General features: G+C 43.5%; 1 protein-coding gene across 2 annotated transcripts in view; it reads right to left on the minus strand.

The window, feature by feature from the left end:
* PCSK6 (proprotein convertase subtilisin/kexin type 6) overlaps positions 1-18,339 on the minus strand; it is a 119,388-nt gene that overhangs the window by 67,821 nt on the left and 33,228 nt on the right. For both annotated transcript variants that reach the window (XM_038420223.1, XM_043493688.1), the window contains exons 3-6: positions 10,519-10,629; positions 9,332-9,475; positions 7,293-7,369; positions 4,683-4,771 (exon numbers count right to left, since the gene is read on the minus strand). In XM_038420223.1, coding sequence (XP_038276151.1) covers positions 4,683-4,771; positions 7,293-7,369; positions 9,332-9,475; positions 10,519-10,629 — 421 coding nt within the window. The remainder of the gene's footprint in view (positions 1-4,682; positions 4,772-7,292; positions 7,370-9,331; positions 9,476-10,518; positions 10,630-18,339) is intronic.

The following is an 18,339-nucleotide window of genomic DNA, read 5'->3' on the forward strand; positions in this document are numbered from 1 at the left end:
TCTAGTTATTTAATCAAAAGTCTCAAGGATTCCCTTGCTTAGTTCTCAAATAATGGGGATGAGGTATGGAATTTGTGTACGGCTTCTGGAGTGGAGGGTAAGCTGGTGGCAGGATACAGCAGAGAAATACGATATCTGTCAACAAGATTTCTTCTTCTTCTTCAACAATTATTTTCCTTCTGCTAAATTGATGTCACAGGAGGAAATCAAAAATCCCAGCCTGGGGTTTAGCCCAGGCCCAGAAGCTTGGGGCAATCTCCTTGATGTCTCCCAACCACCCCTCCAGCAGTGTTTTCCCTGAGCACCTGTGCTAGTGGTGGAAGAAGCTAAGTGATCTTCACACCGCAGAGAGAAGCACATGAGTATAACTGTCTGGCCATCTCCCCCAGCTACTGCAATCACAGCCGTTGCTCCCATGCTGCAGCTTCTTTCTCCCTGGCCAAACACTGAGGCCAGGGCTACAGCAGAAACTTTTGCCAGGAGAGTAATGTTGTCACATTTCTATACTGGCAAAAGCCCTAGTGTCAACTCAGTTATATTGGCATAAACGTGCTGCTGCTGGTGTAGCTTATTTTGCTAGGGGAACTGGTATAACCACTATGTCAAGTTGTGTCTGCTCTAGGGGTTTGCTGTTATAGCTGTAGCAGGATAACTACACCAGAAAACCGTTTCGAGTGTAGACCTGGCCTAAGTCACCTGTATTTACACATCCTCCCTTGTCAAGTTCCATAACCATGTTGGTATCAATGCATCCTGGGAAAGCACTGACTGCTATCCCATACTTTCTCAGCTCTTGCTGCTGGCACAGTGGCTTGTGGGCATTTTTCAAGATTCGCCTTCCCCATACAGCCACCAAGAATTTCTTACACAGATGCTAGGGTCCCTCTGCTCTCCCGAGGCTTTGTGGGGAATCTTCCGCAGATGGACTCCTGCTGAGCTGTTGTAACCTCTGCCTCGGAGGGTTTTATGTCAGACACCTCAGAGAGCTAACAGGGAAGAGATGCTGGCAGGAGACAGGACAGTCCAAGGGGGAGCCTTGAAGGAGGTGGATGTATCTGAAGAGGATTAATTCCTTTCTCCATATCTGAGCTGAAGCAGAGGAGAGACTGGGTCAGGACCACGTCTACCTACAGGTGCCCAGGTCTAAAGCCTTCTAAAGCCATTAATACAAGTACTAAGCTGACTCCTCTAATGCTCAGAGGGTAACAGAACAAGGGCCACATCTGCCCTCTGCAAGGTGTCAAATAAGGCTCCTAAAATGAGGCTGATGGAGAGGCTCATGTCCCCCTCCTTGAACTCTGACTTTGCAGGTTCTATCTGGGTCAATGAGGTGACAGATCAGGCCGGGGGAGTGGGATGGGGCAGGACCTTTCGGCAACTGATTTACAAATGATTTTTCCTGTAGATTTGGTCGGCGGCTGCACACAAAGGTAGCCTGTAATACACGACAATTCCAGCCTTCATTCTACCCCATTTGCAAAGTCAGGCCCACAGATTCACTGACACTACACGTCATTGACCCTGTAACTACACAACTCCAAGCTGATTAGATTAGTGTTTGGGGTAAGTTGATCCTTTAAAATGCTCTAAATCTGAATGGTTCATAGATATGCTAATGCAAATGAGCTTCGTGATTCTCATTAGCATCATGAATCCAATTTACTGATAATGATTTGTTTACTTCATTACTGTTTGTTATTTGTATTACAGTAGTGCCAAGGTCAGGGGGCGGGAGGCCCATTGTGCAGGGGTTTGTACAAACATGTAGTTTAAAAATAAGAGTCATTTTCAGTTATTTATTTAATATATTTCGTTAAATGGAAATAGGTTCCTGGGGGGAGGGGAGGACAGGAACATCTAAATGTATTTAATTAACTAGTGAAATTTGCTGTTGCTCTGCAGTTGGATTGGAGAAGGAAAATGTATTGAAGCGACACAGGTAGATCAGACTGTTCAAACACTGGGCTAGCAATTTTACCCACAGCGCAAATAGGCAGGCTGGCCTGATCGCTAGTGCCCCTGGAGATACTACATCCAACATGCTCTCCATTCAGGAGAGTAGAACACAGAGCGTCAAAAAAACTGACGCGCTCCCTCTAAAGCGCCCCGTTGTTGTGTGCAAAGAATGCGAGAGCAACTCTGATCAACCCAGGGCAGTTGCGGAGATGGGCTCCTACTGCAAACCATGCGAATAGCTCAAATCTCCATCTGCTGGAAAGGGCGGCCCCCTCCTGGTATGTGTTCTTTGTCTTCAAGGGTGGGACAGAACGGGCCTGAACTCCGGGTGCTTGGACCCACCTGCAGCAAGAGATACATCTCTCAAAATGCCCAGCCTCCAGTATTACCAACCTCTGCATCGACAGCAACAGCAGCAATTGTTTCATTCATGTGCTCCCCCACCCCCGGTTTCTAAAGAACAATGTGCTTGTCTCCACATACCGGGGCGGGGGAGGGGGGGGCAAAGAAGGGCTGCAGAAGAGAAGAGCAATTTCCTTTAAGGGAGATTTGAGAAGGATGTGTTGGAAAGGGGACACGCGTGGGTGACACAAGGTGAACCGGACCTCTGTCTAGCTCCAGAAAGTGCCTGGTCTCCTGCTGACTTAGGGTTCTCTGTAATCAAGGGACCACAGATGTCCCACCACCACTTCGGCCCCATTGCACGTTGGGCCAAAGGTAACTGCCCATGCGGCCCCTGTCTAAAGAGAGAGGTGAGGCGGGCACATGGGGGAAAAGAGAAAGTAGTCTCTAAGGTGCCACAAGTACTCCTTTTCTTTTTGCAAATACAGACTAACACGGCTGCTACTCTGAAACCTGTCAGAATGAGGGTGTAGAGAATAGGAAAGAAAGGAGGACAATGGGAGTAAATAGGAAGCAAAAGGGGTAGGAAAGTCAGGGATAGGGGAAAGAAACCCAAGGGGAATAAAGGAGCTGTTCCCCTCTTCTACTCACATCCTACCCTACGTTTCCTTTGGAAGAATCCCAAAAATCCTCTCACAGCCAGGGCAGCCCCATTCCCACGTTCCCAGCATCCTTCTCAGAGGCAGCATTTCCACTCAGTCACCGACAAAGTGCTGCGGCCTGCTAGCAGCGCTGCCAACTCCTAATCAGCTGGAAGACAGTGCAATGCTGGCAAGGCACTCCCCTGCCACTCTGCATCCAGGCCTCTCCCCAGCGTGCAATTCCAGCAGCTGAGTGGAGGGCAGCAAAGTGGGATCACACAGCTGTGAGAAAACCACTTCCAATTCCCTGCTCCACAAGTTGCACTTACATAATGGAAAGTGGCTCTTGCACATAGCAGCCCCTGAGAACAGTATTTTATAACAGCCTTGCCAGTAAAACCTATTGCTACCAAAGCAAATTACAAAGAGCCCAGAGACTGAACCATGCAGCGAGACAGACTTTGCTATTTCAAGTCCTGGATTTCCAGGATTTAGATGCAAGAAGAAGAAGAAGTGAAAACATTCCCAAGAATTTTCAGGCAGACTGTCAAGGGTCTGATCTGATTGAATACATTCCCAAAAGCCCATGCAAGCTTTGTTTGTTCCATTTAGGACAGGTTCCGTAAAAGACGCAATCCTATATAAATCATCTATTGGCTCAATTTTACATTTAAATATGGAAAAAAATCCAGGAGGATCATGCAGGGAAAAAGCATGCAGCTGCTCCTGCAAACTCCAAAACTGGTCCTTTACCCAACAAAGACCTAACCCTATTCCTTTGACTTGCCCTGTCAGTTCCAGTTGGAAGGCAAACATCCAAGCAGCCATGGTTCCCAGATTACCCCTTCTAAATGATTACAAGTGGAGCGTTAATCTCTCATGTGAATATTGAGCTGAACTGCAGTGTTGCAGCTTCCCTAATTGAAGCTGGTGCGGCTGACTACCAATGAGAAGGGGCCACCGGTACAGCTGGCTGTAGGATGACAATTCTGTTTGGCAGCAACTTCTGAAGTTTTGAAATTTGTTTTCGTTCCATGCTGGAACCTTTGGAAAGTTTCTGGGGACAGGAGTCATGTCCTAGTGCCCACTGTTGGATTGGGATGTGTGCTCCCATTCATCCTGCAGACTAGGGCATCGCTTGGAATGTAGCCAACCCAGGTTCAAATCCTTGCTCTGCCTGATCCAGACCAGAGCTTTTTGTCCCAGATCACTCAAGATGAGGTAGGGTGGGCATTTGAACTGGGTCTTTCACATGCCAGGCCAGTGCCCTAATCGCCAGGCTACAGAGTGTGAGAAAATTTCTTGCTCAAAAAAACAAAAACAAAGAACCCCTTCCCAATGAAACCAACACATCTTGGGGAAGGGGTTCCAACCATCTGTAGCCACCTGTGATTTGTACTAACTGAGGATCTACAGGATGCAGAGGGCACATTGTCAGCAATGTCCTCAAGAGCTGAAATCAACAAGTCCCCAACCTCTTCTCAAAAATACGGCTTCACTGTCCAGGGGCTTGGGGTGGGGGGACACCTCAGGGTCATTCTCAATCAAGGACAATAATGATTCAAGACTTTAGCAGATCCAGACCAGGTTACTGCTCCAGAGTTTCACTGTCTCCAGTCAATCTCAGTTCAAGAAATCACAACCCACCAGTCCAGGCTGGCAGAACTATAGGTCCAGGAAATAAAGATGTATAAGTAGCAAACCACACACAGCGAGAGAGCCATAGCATAGCTTCAGCCTTACCTCCTATTCTTGCATTGTATGCGATGCCCACGATACAATTAGAGTTGTTTGCTTTAGCTGCAACTTGTCCAGCACAGCGGGTGCCATGTCTGAAAAGAAAATTGAAAGTCAGGATACATTTCCATGTAAATAATTGACAGCAGAGTCAAACACAGATTTGGACCAAGCGTGTGTATGTATTGTACATGACACTCAGCATCATGACGCCATTGCTAGCAGTCACATTGCCGCTTAAGCTATTTACAATGTTGTATCCCATCATTTCTCCCTCTCTGATTCTACAGTGACGTCACAATGCTCCATCTGCGACGTCCCGATCCCTCGGGTGAGCTCATAAACATGGGCTTAAGACTTCCGCAGCAGACAAAACTGACTTGACAGCGAGGAAGCTTTTTATTCAAAAACACAATAATGGCCAGGGGAATAGAAGAAATTAGTGGCCAAGTAAATTGCTTTTTTGTATTAATGCTTCCTTTTTAAACGTGCCGCCATGTGGAAGTCCCACTTTAATTTAGGTTCAAAAAGTGTGATATCGTTTTGACATCTAATCCGCTAAATTGGAAAAGTGCTTAGAGGCTTGGCATCATTAAGGGAATTCACAGATGGTGACCATTAAAAATAGTTTTTGGTTAGTTCTTTTAGACCCGAGGACACATTTCCAGTCAGTTCTTCAAGGATTCTGCCACACGACTCCTGTTAGCAGCAGCAGAAGTCACATGAACATTAAAGCCCTGAACATCATGTTGAACATTCATCCCCCCCCCTTCACAAATTGGCCTTTAGAAGATTCCCTGGTATGAAGCCTGTATGTGCACAGGGCGGAGAATATGCTCATTCATCTTAAATGGTAGAGCTGTTCATTTTATAAAGACATTTTGGGACACAGGGCATGAAGAGTCTATTGGCGTTGCATTTGTTTGATTGATAGAAAGTTACTTGGCAACTGGTATTTACCACATGAAGAGCGCTACGCTGTATGATCGCAGATATGTATACACCACTATTAGGAGGCCAGAAGTAAATTGAAATAAGGGGTTGGGGTGGGGAGGGGGAGTTGAGCTGACAGAGCATGGACAATTGCTGTAAAAGTGTGTGATTTTATATAATCAGTGCTATCACCTTGTCTCAAAAAGGATATTGCAGAACTGGAAGAGATTTAGAAAGGGGACGAATAAGAGGGGATTTGATAAAAATATATAAAATAATGAATGGTCTAGAGAAGATATGCTTCTGTTCTCCTGATCTCAAAATGGAAGAACAAGGGGGCAATCAATAAAAAGGTGGCAAATTCAAAACCTATAAAAAGAAATACTTTTTTACACAACTCACAATTAGACTGTGGAACTCATTGCCACAGGAAGTTGCTGAGGCCAAGAATCTGACAGGATTCAGAAAGGGGTTGGACATTTACATGGCTATCAAGAATTTTCAGACTCATCCCAATTAACAATAAGAATTTTGGAGAGGATATTACATCTTATGCTTCAGGGTTTAAGCAAATCTTTATTAGAGATCTGTGTGAAGACAGATGATCCAGCATTTCCCTATTAGAGAGTTTTAACACCCTCCTCAGAAACAGGACACTGGACCAGATGGCCCAGGGGCCTGATCCAGTCTGGCACATCCCATGTTCTTAAGAAGTGGGCAAGGAAGGACAGTGTGTTATCTGAAGATGGTGGGTGACATTAAACTGATGCCTGCATGTCACACGTCTTCCTCCCCTAGAAGAGGGAACTGCTCCAGCTCACCTGTGCCTCATTCACAGCCTTGGTGGGGCCTGATAGGGAACAGGTGTTCCCTTATAAAGAGCCAGAGAAGAACAAGAAACAGAGAGAGGAAGCTCAGGAAACTGCAGAGAGTGAGAAAGGCTCCTGCAAGGAAGGCCCTGACACCAGGGGAATTTAGAAGCCAGAGCCAGAAGGCTGAGCTCCAGCCAGGTAATGCCTGGTAGTGGTGGCTGAATCAGAGGAGGGTCTTAGACTCCTTGGGAAGGAGGAGATGGGTCGGGCCCAGTTTAAAACTGATGTAAATTACCAGGGGAGAGACACCATTGAGTTCTGTTTGTGACAAACTGTTGCCAGCCAGAGTGGAACTGGTGAAGGGCAAATCGAGGGGACCAGGGAGAAGAACAGCACAAGCCCCAGAAGGAGGGCTGTGGGGTACCCTTCATCAGGAAGGAAAGGTTTGGGTCTAGAGGGCCACTGGAGACCATGTGCAAGATGAAATAAGCTAGACCCCACTCAAGTAATTCTACTTTTAAATATTCACATCTTACTAAAATGATTTACAAAGTGTCATGGCTGTGTAACATTCATCGTGTACGTGTTGGATGGTAGTACACATACTGGTTTAATGGGCGAAGCACAGGACTGGGAGCCAGGAACTCCTGAGTTCTAATCCTAGCTCTGACAAGTACCTTTGCAGGAGTCTCCCTCTTTTGCCTCACTTTCCCCATCTATGAAATCCCAATACTACTAATGCTTCCTGTACTATTAACCCACCCTTCTGGGAGGAAGCAACTGTAAAAATTAGGTGTTTAAATGTCTGGGAAGTGCTTGGAAAGTACCACACAATTTAAGGGTTAGGTGCATTATAAGGAATGCAACATACTTATTCTCGTTGCTGGCATCGTAGCGTGGGCTTGGATCACAGTCATTGTCATTGACATCATAGCTCGCCTGAGGATCCTAAAAACATTTCACTTTCGTTAGTGAGCGTGACTAGCCAGAGCATAGACCAGACCTAAAGCCCACTTAGAGAAACACTAAATTAACACAGCAAGTGTAACAGGAAGAGATCACCCAAGCACACCCCAGCACGGCATGGCTCCCTTTGGAATTTACATTTAGTAAGAGATCATAACATTAACTTGGGAAGACTTTGCTTCTCCCCTCCAAAGCAGCAATGTAAATGGAGCTGCACTCATTGCTGGGATCGGATAGACAGAGACACCTTATCATTCAGCGGTAATTCACGCATAACCGGGATGCCAGGCTCATTTATTGCAGAGTGCCCTTTCCCTAAGGTTATAATCTTTGTCTCACCACTGACAAGAAAGTGGTTCGATATTTTCTGCTTTTCCAATTACACCTTTCTGGGAGGCTATAAAGTGTTCACTCTACAAATAAAATGAAATGCTTAAATGAAAGCCTGTGAGATGCTACATTAGCACTAATAGAGCACCCCAGGGGCTGGGACGTGGGGAGATGGCCTATGCAATAACCTGGCATTTCTAATTTAATTCTCAAGTATTTGCTTAAGACTAACAAAGACTATTGGCATTCATTATTAAATCCAGCATACTCCTCAGGCTGGGAACCAGAGCTTGCAAGCCCGAAGGAGAAACAGCTTAAAAGGGTTCATTGAAATTTACAAGGAACTTCTTTTTCCTTAGTATATAATTGCTTGTGAGCCAATGGAACATGCCTGTGTGTTTACTGGGTGTGGGCCCTTCTTTATATTAACTTATTTAGAAGTGTTTAGAAAGCACCTGTCCAGGCTCTTTTACAGCTATTAGAAACAAATTAAATGAAGAATTAATCTATTAAAAATGATGAGCTTTGCACTGTGAGCTAAATCCTGCGGACCATCATTTCTCACTCATGGGAGTTTGCCTGATATGGAATGAGGGAAAATAGAGTAAGGACCCAGGATCTGACACTAAAATCATTAACTCTTAGGGCACCCCTATAATGAAGACATTTCAAACCTATTAAAGCAGCGAAAAGAAGAGGATCCTGGGCACAGAAGACTCAGATTGTCAGAAATGGTCCCTGTCAGTATCTTGCAGCCCTGTAGGAATGCTGCACCATGTGCTGTTTTATGTATTAGAACATTGTCAACCGTTGCAGGAGAAACATCAACCAGTGAACTCTTGGCTTGACAGGTAAAAAGTGTTTCAGTTCCTATTTATAACCAAGAGAGGCATTCCACTCCCACACCTGCATCATCCAAATACTGAGCTAGCAGTGAGTCAGCAGGGACTGGCATGTCAGGGTCTTCAGCGTAAAATGAGGAGCAGGTGAGAACCAGGAGAATTGTACTAAGTTTATTGCTTCCATCCAGTATGTGTCATGATCGGGCTAGAGAGGTAGGTGATACAGTCCATGTTGCCAAACTGGAATGTGATTTGGGTATTGGGTGTTTGGCAATCAGGATCTTTCAGTTAAAAAGTCAGCCTGACTCAGGTACTAGACTTGCCAGGGCCAGGAAAGAGATTAGCTATGGAAAGTCTTATGTCTTGCTTGATCTGTTTTCAAACTCTGGCTGAGCAAAGCCATTTACATTATCTTTGTCTTTGGCCACAGGATGCCTGATTTTACTCTACAGGAGACTGGTGGTGGGATATTTGTAAACCTTCATCTCCTACTCAGCTGGCTAATCCCCAACGGAAATGGAGTTTCCAAACATGTTTGTTTCAAATCTGAAGTTTTGATTTTTTTTTCAATCTTTATGCGTATTCTGTTGATGGCTGGTCTTAAATTATGTTTTTATTTTTAAAGTTCTTCAGAAACAAATTCACTGGGGGAAAAAGTCTCTGCTCCCATTTTCCTTGAAGAACTATCACATTTTCCCTTCATATTTTCCATTTGATATGCCAGTCTAAAAGGTTACAGAGAAACGGCAAACAATTTATTTTTTTTACTTACATAGTTTTGTATGAGATCGGGATGGCTTGTCTCTATGCCATCATCAAGAATGGTCACCACCACATTTTTGCCAGTATATCCTCTCTGCCAGGCTGCTGGAATATTCATTTCTGACCTGCAGTGATTGTTTTTATCTCCACAGTGCTGAGGGCAGAAATAGCAAAAGGCAGATTATAAAACTGATCCATCCCAAGGTGCCAATGAGTTCAAAGCATCACCCAATTCAGCTGAAGAATGATACTGTGCAAACAAATCAAATCTGAAAATACATTTACATTCCACAGTTTACCAAGCTCTTTGTAAGGTTGTTTTGAATTTACATACTAGATCAAGAAATCCCCAAACAAGTTAATGAGGGGAACTGAAATCTTAATATTCTTTGGTTCTTCCACTTCAGGGATGGATCTTCAACTTTATATTCATACAAAGTAACGTTTCTATCAAGCAACTTTATTTTAAATGACTTTCCCTGCCAAACACAAATCAATGAACCAAGATAAAATGATGTTACTGCATACAGGTAGTTTCAGACCTTTTATGCTTACAATTTTGTACCTGTGATAAAATGATCATGATGAAAGACAGCTAATTACAACAAACAAGAATACTCAGCTCTTCTATTGAACTTTCCATCAGCAGATCTCAAAGCACTTTACAAAGGAAGTCAGGTTTTTTTCCACCAAATGCATACGATGAAGTGAGCTGTAGCGCACGAAAGCTTATGCTCTAATAAATTTGTTAGTCTCTAAGGTGCCACAAGTACTCCTTTTCTTTTTGCGAATACAGACTAACACGGCTGCTACTCTGAAACCAGTATTATCATCATCACCCCAGGTTACAGATGGGGAAACTGAGGCACAGGGAGGGAAATAACTTGCTGACTGTCCCCCAGCAGGTGAGTGACAGAGCCAGAAAGAGTACCCAGGTCACCTGAGTCCCAGTCCAGTGCTCGATCACTAAGCCACACTACCTCTAAAATGACATTTTTCTGTATCCTGGGATATATTAATACAGCTACAAAGCACTTTCACTGACACAAACACAGAAGTCAATGGGCTACACTAGCAACGAGGTTGAGTGAAGGGTAATGAAATTTTCAATTTTTTAAAAAAGTAACTTCCCTGTAAAATAACTCTACCATAGAAAAGAAGCTGGCCAGCAAAAAGATGACTACTGAAGATACTCACCATATACCACATTTTAGACCACATTGGGTCATTGAAGTGAATCAAAGGAGGGTCACCTCGAACTTGTCTCTTAACTCGTCGTTTCACTTCCTGTTGCTGTAGCCACTTCACCTACAGAGATTTTAAATTATTATTATTGAATATGCAAATAAAGATATAACAAAAACATTGGCCACTCAAATATTGCATATATAGTATAAATGAAAAATCCCAAACAAACAAAACGAATACAGACTAACACGGCTGCTACTCTGAAAACAACTTTTGAAACTGAGAGGCCTTTCAGAGTAGCAGCCGTGTTAGTCTGTATTCGCAAAAAGAAAAGGAGTACCCGTGGCACCTTAGAGACTAACAAATTTATTAGAGCATAAACATTGTATTCCTGACTCATTTCTAACCAGTCAGTGGATGGTTTTCCTCACTATGGAAAATCTAGAGCAAATTTAGATTTTGCATAGGGCTATGATCTATTCGTGCAAGAAAACAAACTAAATCTGAAATGGAAGAAGTCAAATCTATCTCTCATCTTTTGTAGGCTGCTTTATCACATTTGTAAGTTTTAAAGTACTATGGATGGAATATGTAACGAGATAGCCTAATTAGATGTTCTGGATACAAGCAGGGCCAGTCCTGCAAGCCTTTACTGATGTGGATGAGAGTTTGCAGGACTGGACCCACAATGGATGAATACTTGCATTTGTCAACAGAATATATACAATGCCAAAGCACAGCTAACAAACAAAACAACAACAGTGGCAGTGCAGACTCCCACAAATACCATCAGAGCCGTGCACTTCCTGACTTTCCCCACTTCAAGTGCCCGGATTCTTCTGAAGGCAAAGCCTTATAAAACCAAACGATTTGTCATTCACAAGCAAAACCCTTTGCCCAGGCTCTCAAAAAATGGGTTTGTGGTTTCATTTTTTAATTTGGAAGGCAAATATTAGCAGCAGGTCACAGGCTGAGCTTGTGACTTTGTGGGGTTCAGGTCCCTGCTTGGACTTTGCATGGTTTGTTTTCCTCTCAAGAGTAGGCGATTGGGAACAGATCTGAAATCTGCAGAGGCAGGACTCTGTGCTGGAGGCTCTATTGTAACAGGGGAAGGACTGGTGCAGACAGTGGCTTTCTTCTGGGGAAATCAGGGTCTACCTCTGCCTGGGGAGACCCAAAGGGAAGGGTTAAGACTTTGGGAATGGAATGACTTGGTGAGAAGGGGCCCAGAAAGAACTCCTGCCTGCAATGGAAGCCTGAAAATTTCCCATGCAAGGGCTGAACCATCACTTCAGTATTAACAAGTGAGAGCCCAGGACAGATGGGTTTGTGTTGGTTTTTAGTGGGATGCATGTGTGACATTATCCAGCAAGGGGAAGGGCAGTGTGAAGGCCCCGGCACTCAGAGATAAGCTGCACCAGCACGCACGCATGTGCCCCTGAGAGACTGGTAGGACAGCGTGCTGCTCCGTGGGTCAGACGTAAAGATTTGGTCCCTAAAAACAGTATTATCTATGGGCTGAGTCAGCAAAGGATTTAAGCGTGGGCTTAAGCCCTATTGTAGTCCAAACACTTGGTTAAGTGCTTAGTTGAAGGATGACTAGTAAATTCTTCATTAGGAAAGTACTTAGATGATTTGCTGAACAGGGGCTTATTTTTCTTTCTTGCTGGTGATATTTCATCTGTTCTGCAGAACTGGTTGTGACACTGGCAGATCAGGTGCCAGCTCATGTCAAAGTCCCAGGCCAATTCACTTGTGCATTATATAGATCAAGAGGATTGTTAAATGTGTAAGAGAGTATTAGGTGTTTAAACTTCACAAAAACTAATGGGATGTTACTTGCATTGTTTTCACTTATCTGTATCCCATTATAACGTAGAAGCAAACATTTACATTGTGATACCCCTGTAACCAACTAACCCATCAAAGGAGAAAGAAGCCTTGTAGAATGCAAATGAAGAACGCTAACAGAAAAGAGCTAATTTCAAAGCAAGTGGTCTTTGTGTTGATGATTGGAGGTCAAAGACTCAAACGGCATTTCTCACTCTCCATCATCAAAGGAAAAGCCCACTTAGGTAGTGATGCTGTTGGCTTGTTTTCTGTGAGAAGAAGCTATAAGTATGCATTCAAGGAAAGATCCTTCATCTCTGAACTGTTTGGACTCTTACAGGGAAGTGCGCCAGATGCAAGGCAGAGATCCTCCGAGACAATCATGGTACCCTGAAAAGACTTTTGGGAAACTGACAGTTTAGTACATCACTGCCACCCTTTGGAATCACAAACTGATTCCCCTGTGCATATATTTTACTTGCTTTAACCTCTCATTTCCTTTTCTTAGCTAATAAACCTTTAGTTAGTAGAACTGACTACCAGCATTGTCTTTGGTGTAAGATCTAGGGTACCAGTTGATCTGGGGTAAGTGACTGGTCTCTTGGGACTGGAAGCAACCTAAATATGATGCGAGTTTTGGTGTAAGTAACCATTTTATCACAAAGTCCAGTTTGTCTGGGTGGCAAGATAGACTGGAGAGTCAAAGGAGACTGTCTGACGCCATGGTAAGACTGGTACAGTGATCCAGGAGTCCACACTTCTTACTGGCTTGGTGAAAACTAATTATAGAACACACCAACAGCTTGAGGTGTCTGCCCTCTTTTCTGACAGTCTGCCCTGATGTAGGCACTCCTGGTCCTGAGCCATTCCAGACAGCGTAACACTGGTGAAGAAATATGTAAGTATATATATCAAAAACACCCCTCAAAAAGTTCAAATATATTTCAAGCCACTTTGGGAGAGATATGGGCTACTCTCAAGTCAACAGCAAAACTCTCATTGACTTCAGTGGGACTGGAATTTCATCCTCTGTTCTTTAAAATGGATTTGAGGAAACCTGGGAGTTGGTCCTATAACTAACTAGAATAATCTTCAGTCTTCTTGCCGTCGGGTTTATTTACGAGTTGCAGGACTGGAATATATGGTCCCAAAGACTTAACACTGTCCAACATTCGTCAATTTTAAATGAGGTTCAGGGTTTGGTATACAGAGATCTCAGCCTGCGTTGTACCATGGCAAACACACCATTAAGAATCCTTTTAACCTTTGAATAAAGATACAGAAAAAGAAGGAAAAAAACGGTTCAAGTATTTGAAATGTCAAGTATTAAGTAAGGCTTTCATACAAACAACATCCCTTGTTCCCTTTAACTCAAGAGAGTCATTAGAAGGGATGGGGGGGAACTTGTTTGACCATCTTTTAGGTGGTATCAAAAATAGTAATACCTGTCATATTGGAGGGAAACAGAAAACGTTAGCTGAGATGGGCAGGAGCTGTTAAAGTCTGTTCCCATTTCTTAAAAGACACTTGAGAGAGGAGTGAAAAGAGCAGCAAAGATAGAAAATGCAGCTTCTGACGCTGGTGTGGACCTTCACTTGCCACCTCACTGCTGGGAAAACATGCCCAGAACACAATCTTATCAACCATGCTAAGACCTGGCAAACTTGTACCAGCATCGGGCTGTGTAGGGCACTGCTTTTAGTTGTGCTTTTAGTCACAGGCTCACAGCAGTGTTGCAAAATATCTAGTCTTGGCCAGCTAACCCAGACTTTTATTGGACAGAAGGCAAAGGAGGACAGAAATGAGAAGAAATAAAATGGGGGAAGGAGAACACGTGGGAGTGAGGGTAGATGGCAGAGTCTCACATCCCACATGGTGGTTGGGAGTTAGTCAGATGGCAGAGGTGGTGATGTCATCTAGGTTCCTCCCTTTGGCCCGATATGGTCTGGACATCTTTTGGGATCTCTAGTGGCGTTATGGTGGATTCTAGGAGATAGTGGAGGTGGCAGCCATATTGGTAGAGCTCACTCCTTCCCCTTCTTTCAGTCAGCCATCATTGCCCTCTTCCATTCATGTCCTCCAATTTTCCTCAAAAAGTCTTTTAAGGGCCCCAAAAGGGAGAGATGGGTGGACTAGCCCATCCCCTCATTATTTTGTCCACCAGTTAGGCCTTATTTCCAACCCACTAATTTTGGTTCACTGATTTCCCACACTTTTCTTCGAGACTAACAAATTTATTAGAGCATAAGCTTTCGTGAGCTACAGCTCACTTCATCGGATGCATTCGATGAAGTGAGCTGTAGCTCACGAAAGCTTATGCTCTAATAAATTTGTTAGTCTCTAAGGTGCCACAAGTACTCCTTTTCTTTTTGCGAATACAGACTAACACGGCTGCTACTCTGAAACACACTTTTCTTGTTTACTAGGCATGATCTGAACGCATTCCTTGAGTTATACCAGTCAGCCTTTTTGTTTCTACAAATTCAGTCCCCCTTTTGCACCTCTTCTCAGCAGCCTTTGTTGGTCTAGGCTATTGTGGCATTTTATGAACTTTCACTCACTTTTCACAGTGGAGCTCACAGTTGTGATAAGCGGGCCTACAGATTTACCCTAACAGTCCTAAAACAGCAGGGACATTGATTCTGCTGCTCTTCTTTCATCTGCTAGTATTAAAATCATGTTGGCTTCATCTAAGCACAAACACATGCTCTCATAATACTTATTTAGTACTTCTTAAAATGCAGCTGTATCCAATGTCCACATTCAGACCATTCACATTAATAATCAAGTCACTGAATTCCCTCATCAAAATCTCTATCAATAGACCCTTAGTGTTGAAGGGGAGTGTTTTTGCATGCTCATATGAGCATGTGTTTCCATGTAAACCATGCACACTGGCCCCAAAGCCACACATATATATCCTGAAAAATAAGTCCCACAAGCTTGACTCAGTAGAGTCTTTGCTGATGAATTAAAAAGGGAGGGTTTGTTTGCACCCCGTTATGGATTTAAGCCACATTTTCTCCAGACTCCATTCCCTGATGGAAGTCACCATTCATCTTCCATAAACTGCAATTAATAAGCTAAACATGAAGGAGGTCATTGGTTGAGCAGGCTCAAAAATGCTAGGATATTTTTTCTCTGAGCAGTCTACCATCTACCTGAAGGGAGCAGCTCTCTTCTTCCAAGCTCAAAAGGCATTTTTTATCCTTACAGAGAATACTTCTCGGCAGAAGATCTAGGTTCACCTTCCAGGTCTACTACTGTGACATTTGTTGGGGTTTTGGTGGTGTGTGACATTCCGCAAGATCACATGTAAAGCCATTTTAGAAAGGGCAAGGTTTGTCAAATGCCATTTTTAACACGCAAGGAACTTCTTAGCATTCCCTCTTTATTTCATGTCATGCATTCCCTCTTTATTTCTTCTTTTCATCCTTCTCCTACTCTCTCATCCAAACACAGTGGTGTATACTTGCCCCCCCCAAAATAATCTCTTTCTTTTGTTCATAGAGAAAAATGAAACTTACACCCATTGAAATCAAACTGAATGCTTTGAAATACACACTTTATTTCTTGCTTCAACACAAGTAAATGTACCAGTATTTTGACATGTGGTGGGAGTTAGATGACTACAGCGGAGAGAAGTTTTTAGTTCAAAATATTTTCTGATGAAAGACAGCTTTTTCATCAAAATGGAAATTTGTGTGGGAATCTCTCTCTGATGACTTTTTAAGGCTTTCATTGAAAAACCAAAACTCTAAAAATTATATTAATTATTTTTCAGCTGAAAACTGAGAAGTTTTGGCTAGTTGGGCAAAACAATTCAGTTAAATCAAAAAATTTTGCCTGACCAGCTAACATTTTTATAACTTTGCTTGCCAAAAAGCAAACATTTTTTTTGTAAATTTCCAGTTATCCAGAATAACAATATCTGGGGTTTTGGTTTGATTTGTTTTTAAACAAAATTACAAAACATTTTATAAAAAAAATGAAAACAATTCTCATTTTCATTGAAATTTTTCCATGGGGGAAAACAACAACTTGCATACAAGCTCTGTAGAAGACACTAGACTCTTCATTAACACAGTGTTCCAACATTTACTGTGCATTTTAAAGTATTTCACATATAACTATTTGAAGTAAAAATCTATATTCAGAGTGACTGTTTTGTTGGACATGACCAGTGTTAAAAGATGATACTGGCAAGTTAAGCCTTCTAATTTTGTGCTGTATGATCTAAAAACGGAGCGTGCCTGTCAGAGTGCTATGCTTGTTTGGTCACATTATGAATGAGAGTTCACAGATCTATAAACCTTATTTCAACATTCCCAGTAGCCAGGGTTATTAGCCATGTACATTGGGATTCAATAGTTTATTTCCTGCCTTTCCAAGTGTCACTGATTTACACTAGTTTGCCAAATGTCAGTACAATGCCAAAAGCCCTTATGGCACTGTCACATAGCACATCACTCACCGCTGGACTGGCACCTCCTTCTGGTTGTTCTGGGGATTAGCTCAAGGCCAACGCCCCCATCCATGGTCTGCACCCCATCACTCCTTCTCTGCAGTCCACCTGCAACCCCTCTCACAGAATCATGAACCACAGTGTCCTCTTCATGGCTCAGCCCTCCAGCCATGTCACTATCCACATTCCCCTCTTAGAGGGGAGTTTTGCTCCTGGTCCTGCCACTACTCCAGGTCCCAGCCCAGGAATCCTGCGGATCACAGCTTCCTGCTGCAACTCTACTATTAGTGCATTTCCCTGGGCCACTTCCCAGCAGCCACAGCAGCCCATCTGAAGCACCTTCTCTTCCCCCTGGGTTCCTGCCTGCATTGCTCTGTTCAAGGTGCTACAGGGTTGCAGTCTACTCCAGAAACAGTTCTTCCTCCTCAAACTCTAGGCAGCTACTGACTCTGCTCTGCCCTGAGGCTCTTTTTATATGGTCCTGCTGGGCCCTGATTGGCTATGCCTCCTATTGGCTGCTTTTCACACAGCGTCCCTAGGGCTCTGTTAACCCCTTATTGGACATGTGGGGCAGACGCCCCATCACAGGCATTTGTCAGTTAAGTCGTTTGTCATTTATTCTCACTTCTCTTACCTAGAACCTGATAATTTCTTACAAGAAAACCAGCCACCTCATCTCCACTTCTCAGGATTTAATAGCAGAGCTTGGAGGCCAGACTCATCACTAAGGGAAGATCTTACTGCTTTTGGTAGAGTTACTATTACAGTATATTTACTGTACTCAGAGGGATGTGATCGGAGTACAGGGCTGCAAGTCAGGAACTACCTGGCTTAATTCTGGTTCCAGCCCCCGCTGTGCAGCAGCTAACTCACCTGACAGTTCAATGCATAGGATTCTGCCACTCTCTGATCCCAAAGACACAAGCTCCTTTTACCTGTTTTTTTAAAAATAAAGCTTCGCCACAGGAAACAAGTGATAGATTACTACATTTTTCAGAGCCCTAAATGATCTGTCACTACCCCAAGTTTTTAAAAGTCCCACTCCAGCCCTCAGATTTCCTAGCAGGGTCTGTATTCTCTATCAGTTGTTTCCAGGAGATGCTCCACCTGCAAACACGTTGTAGTGGGAAATTCTCCATTTGGGAGGAAAATATCCTAGGCTGCCTCCAAAAGCCCTTGGCCTGAATTCTGGCAATAAGTGCCTGTTGTCTGTTCTGTGTTGCAGCATTCTGATCTGACGTTTTCCCTCCTCCACCTTCCAATGCCTTTTCTCCCCTTAGTCTTGGCATTTCAGTATTGGTTCTTGGTCTCTTGCACCTGAGAACATAGCTATAATTGCACCACGAGACCCATCACTGATAGCCCAGTTCACACAGAACTGTCACAACACTACCTGTTTAAAAGGGACTTTGATGTCTAACTATAAAGTGGATGCCATCACTTCCTCCCCCTCACCCCCAAATAAATGGACCGGTGCCTCCCTTTCCCATTGAATATCTAGCAACTCTGATGGATTTTGCACAGCTCCAATTCTT

Source organism: Dermochelys coriacea, chromosome 10 (assembly GCF_009764565.3).
Source record: "Dermochelys coriacea isolate rDerCor1 chromosome 10, rDerCor1.pri.v4, whole genome shotgun sequence".
Lineage (NCBI taxonomy): Eukaryota > Metazoa > Chordata > Testudines > Dermochelyidae > Dermochelys > Dermochelys coriacea.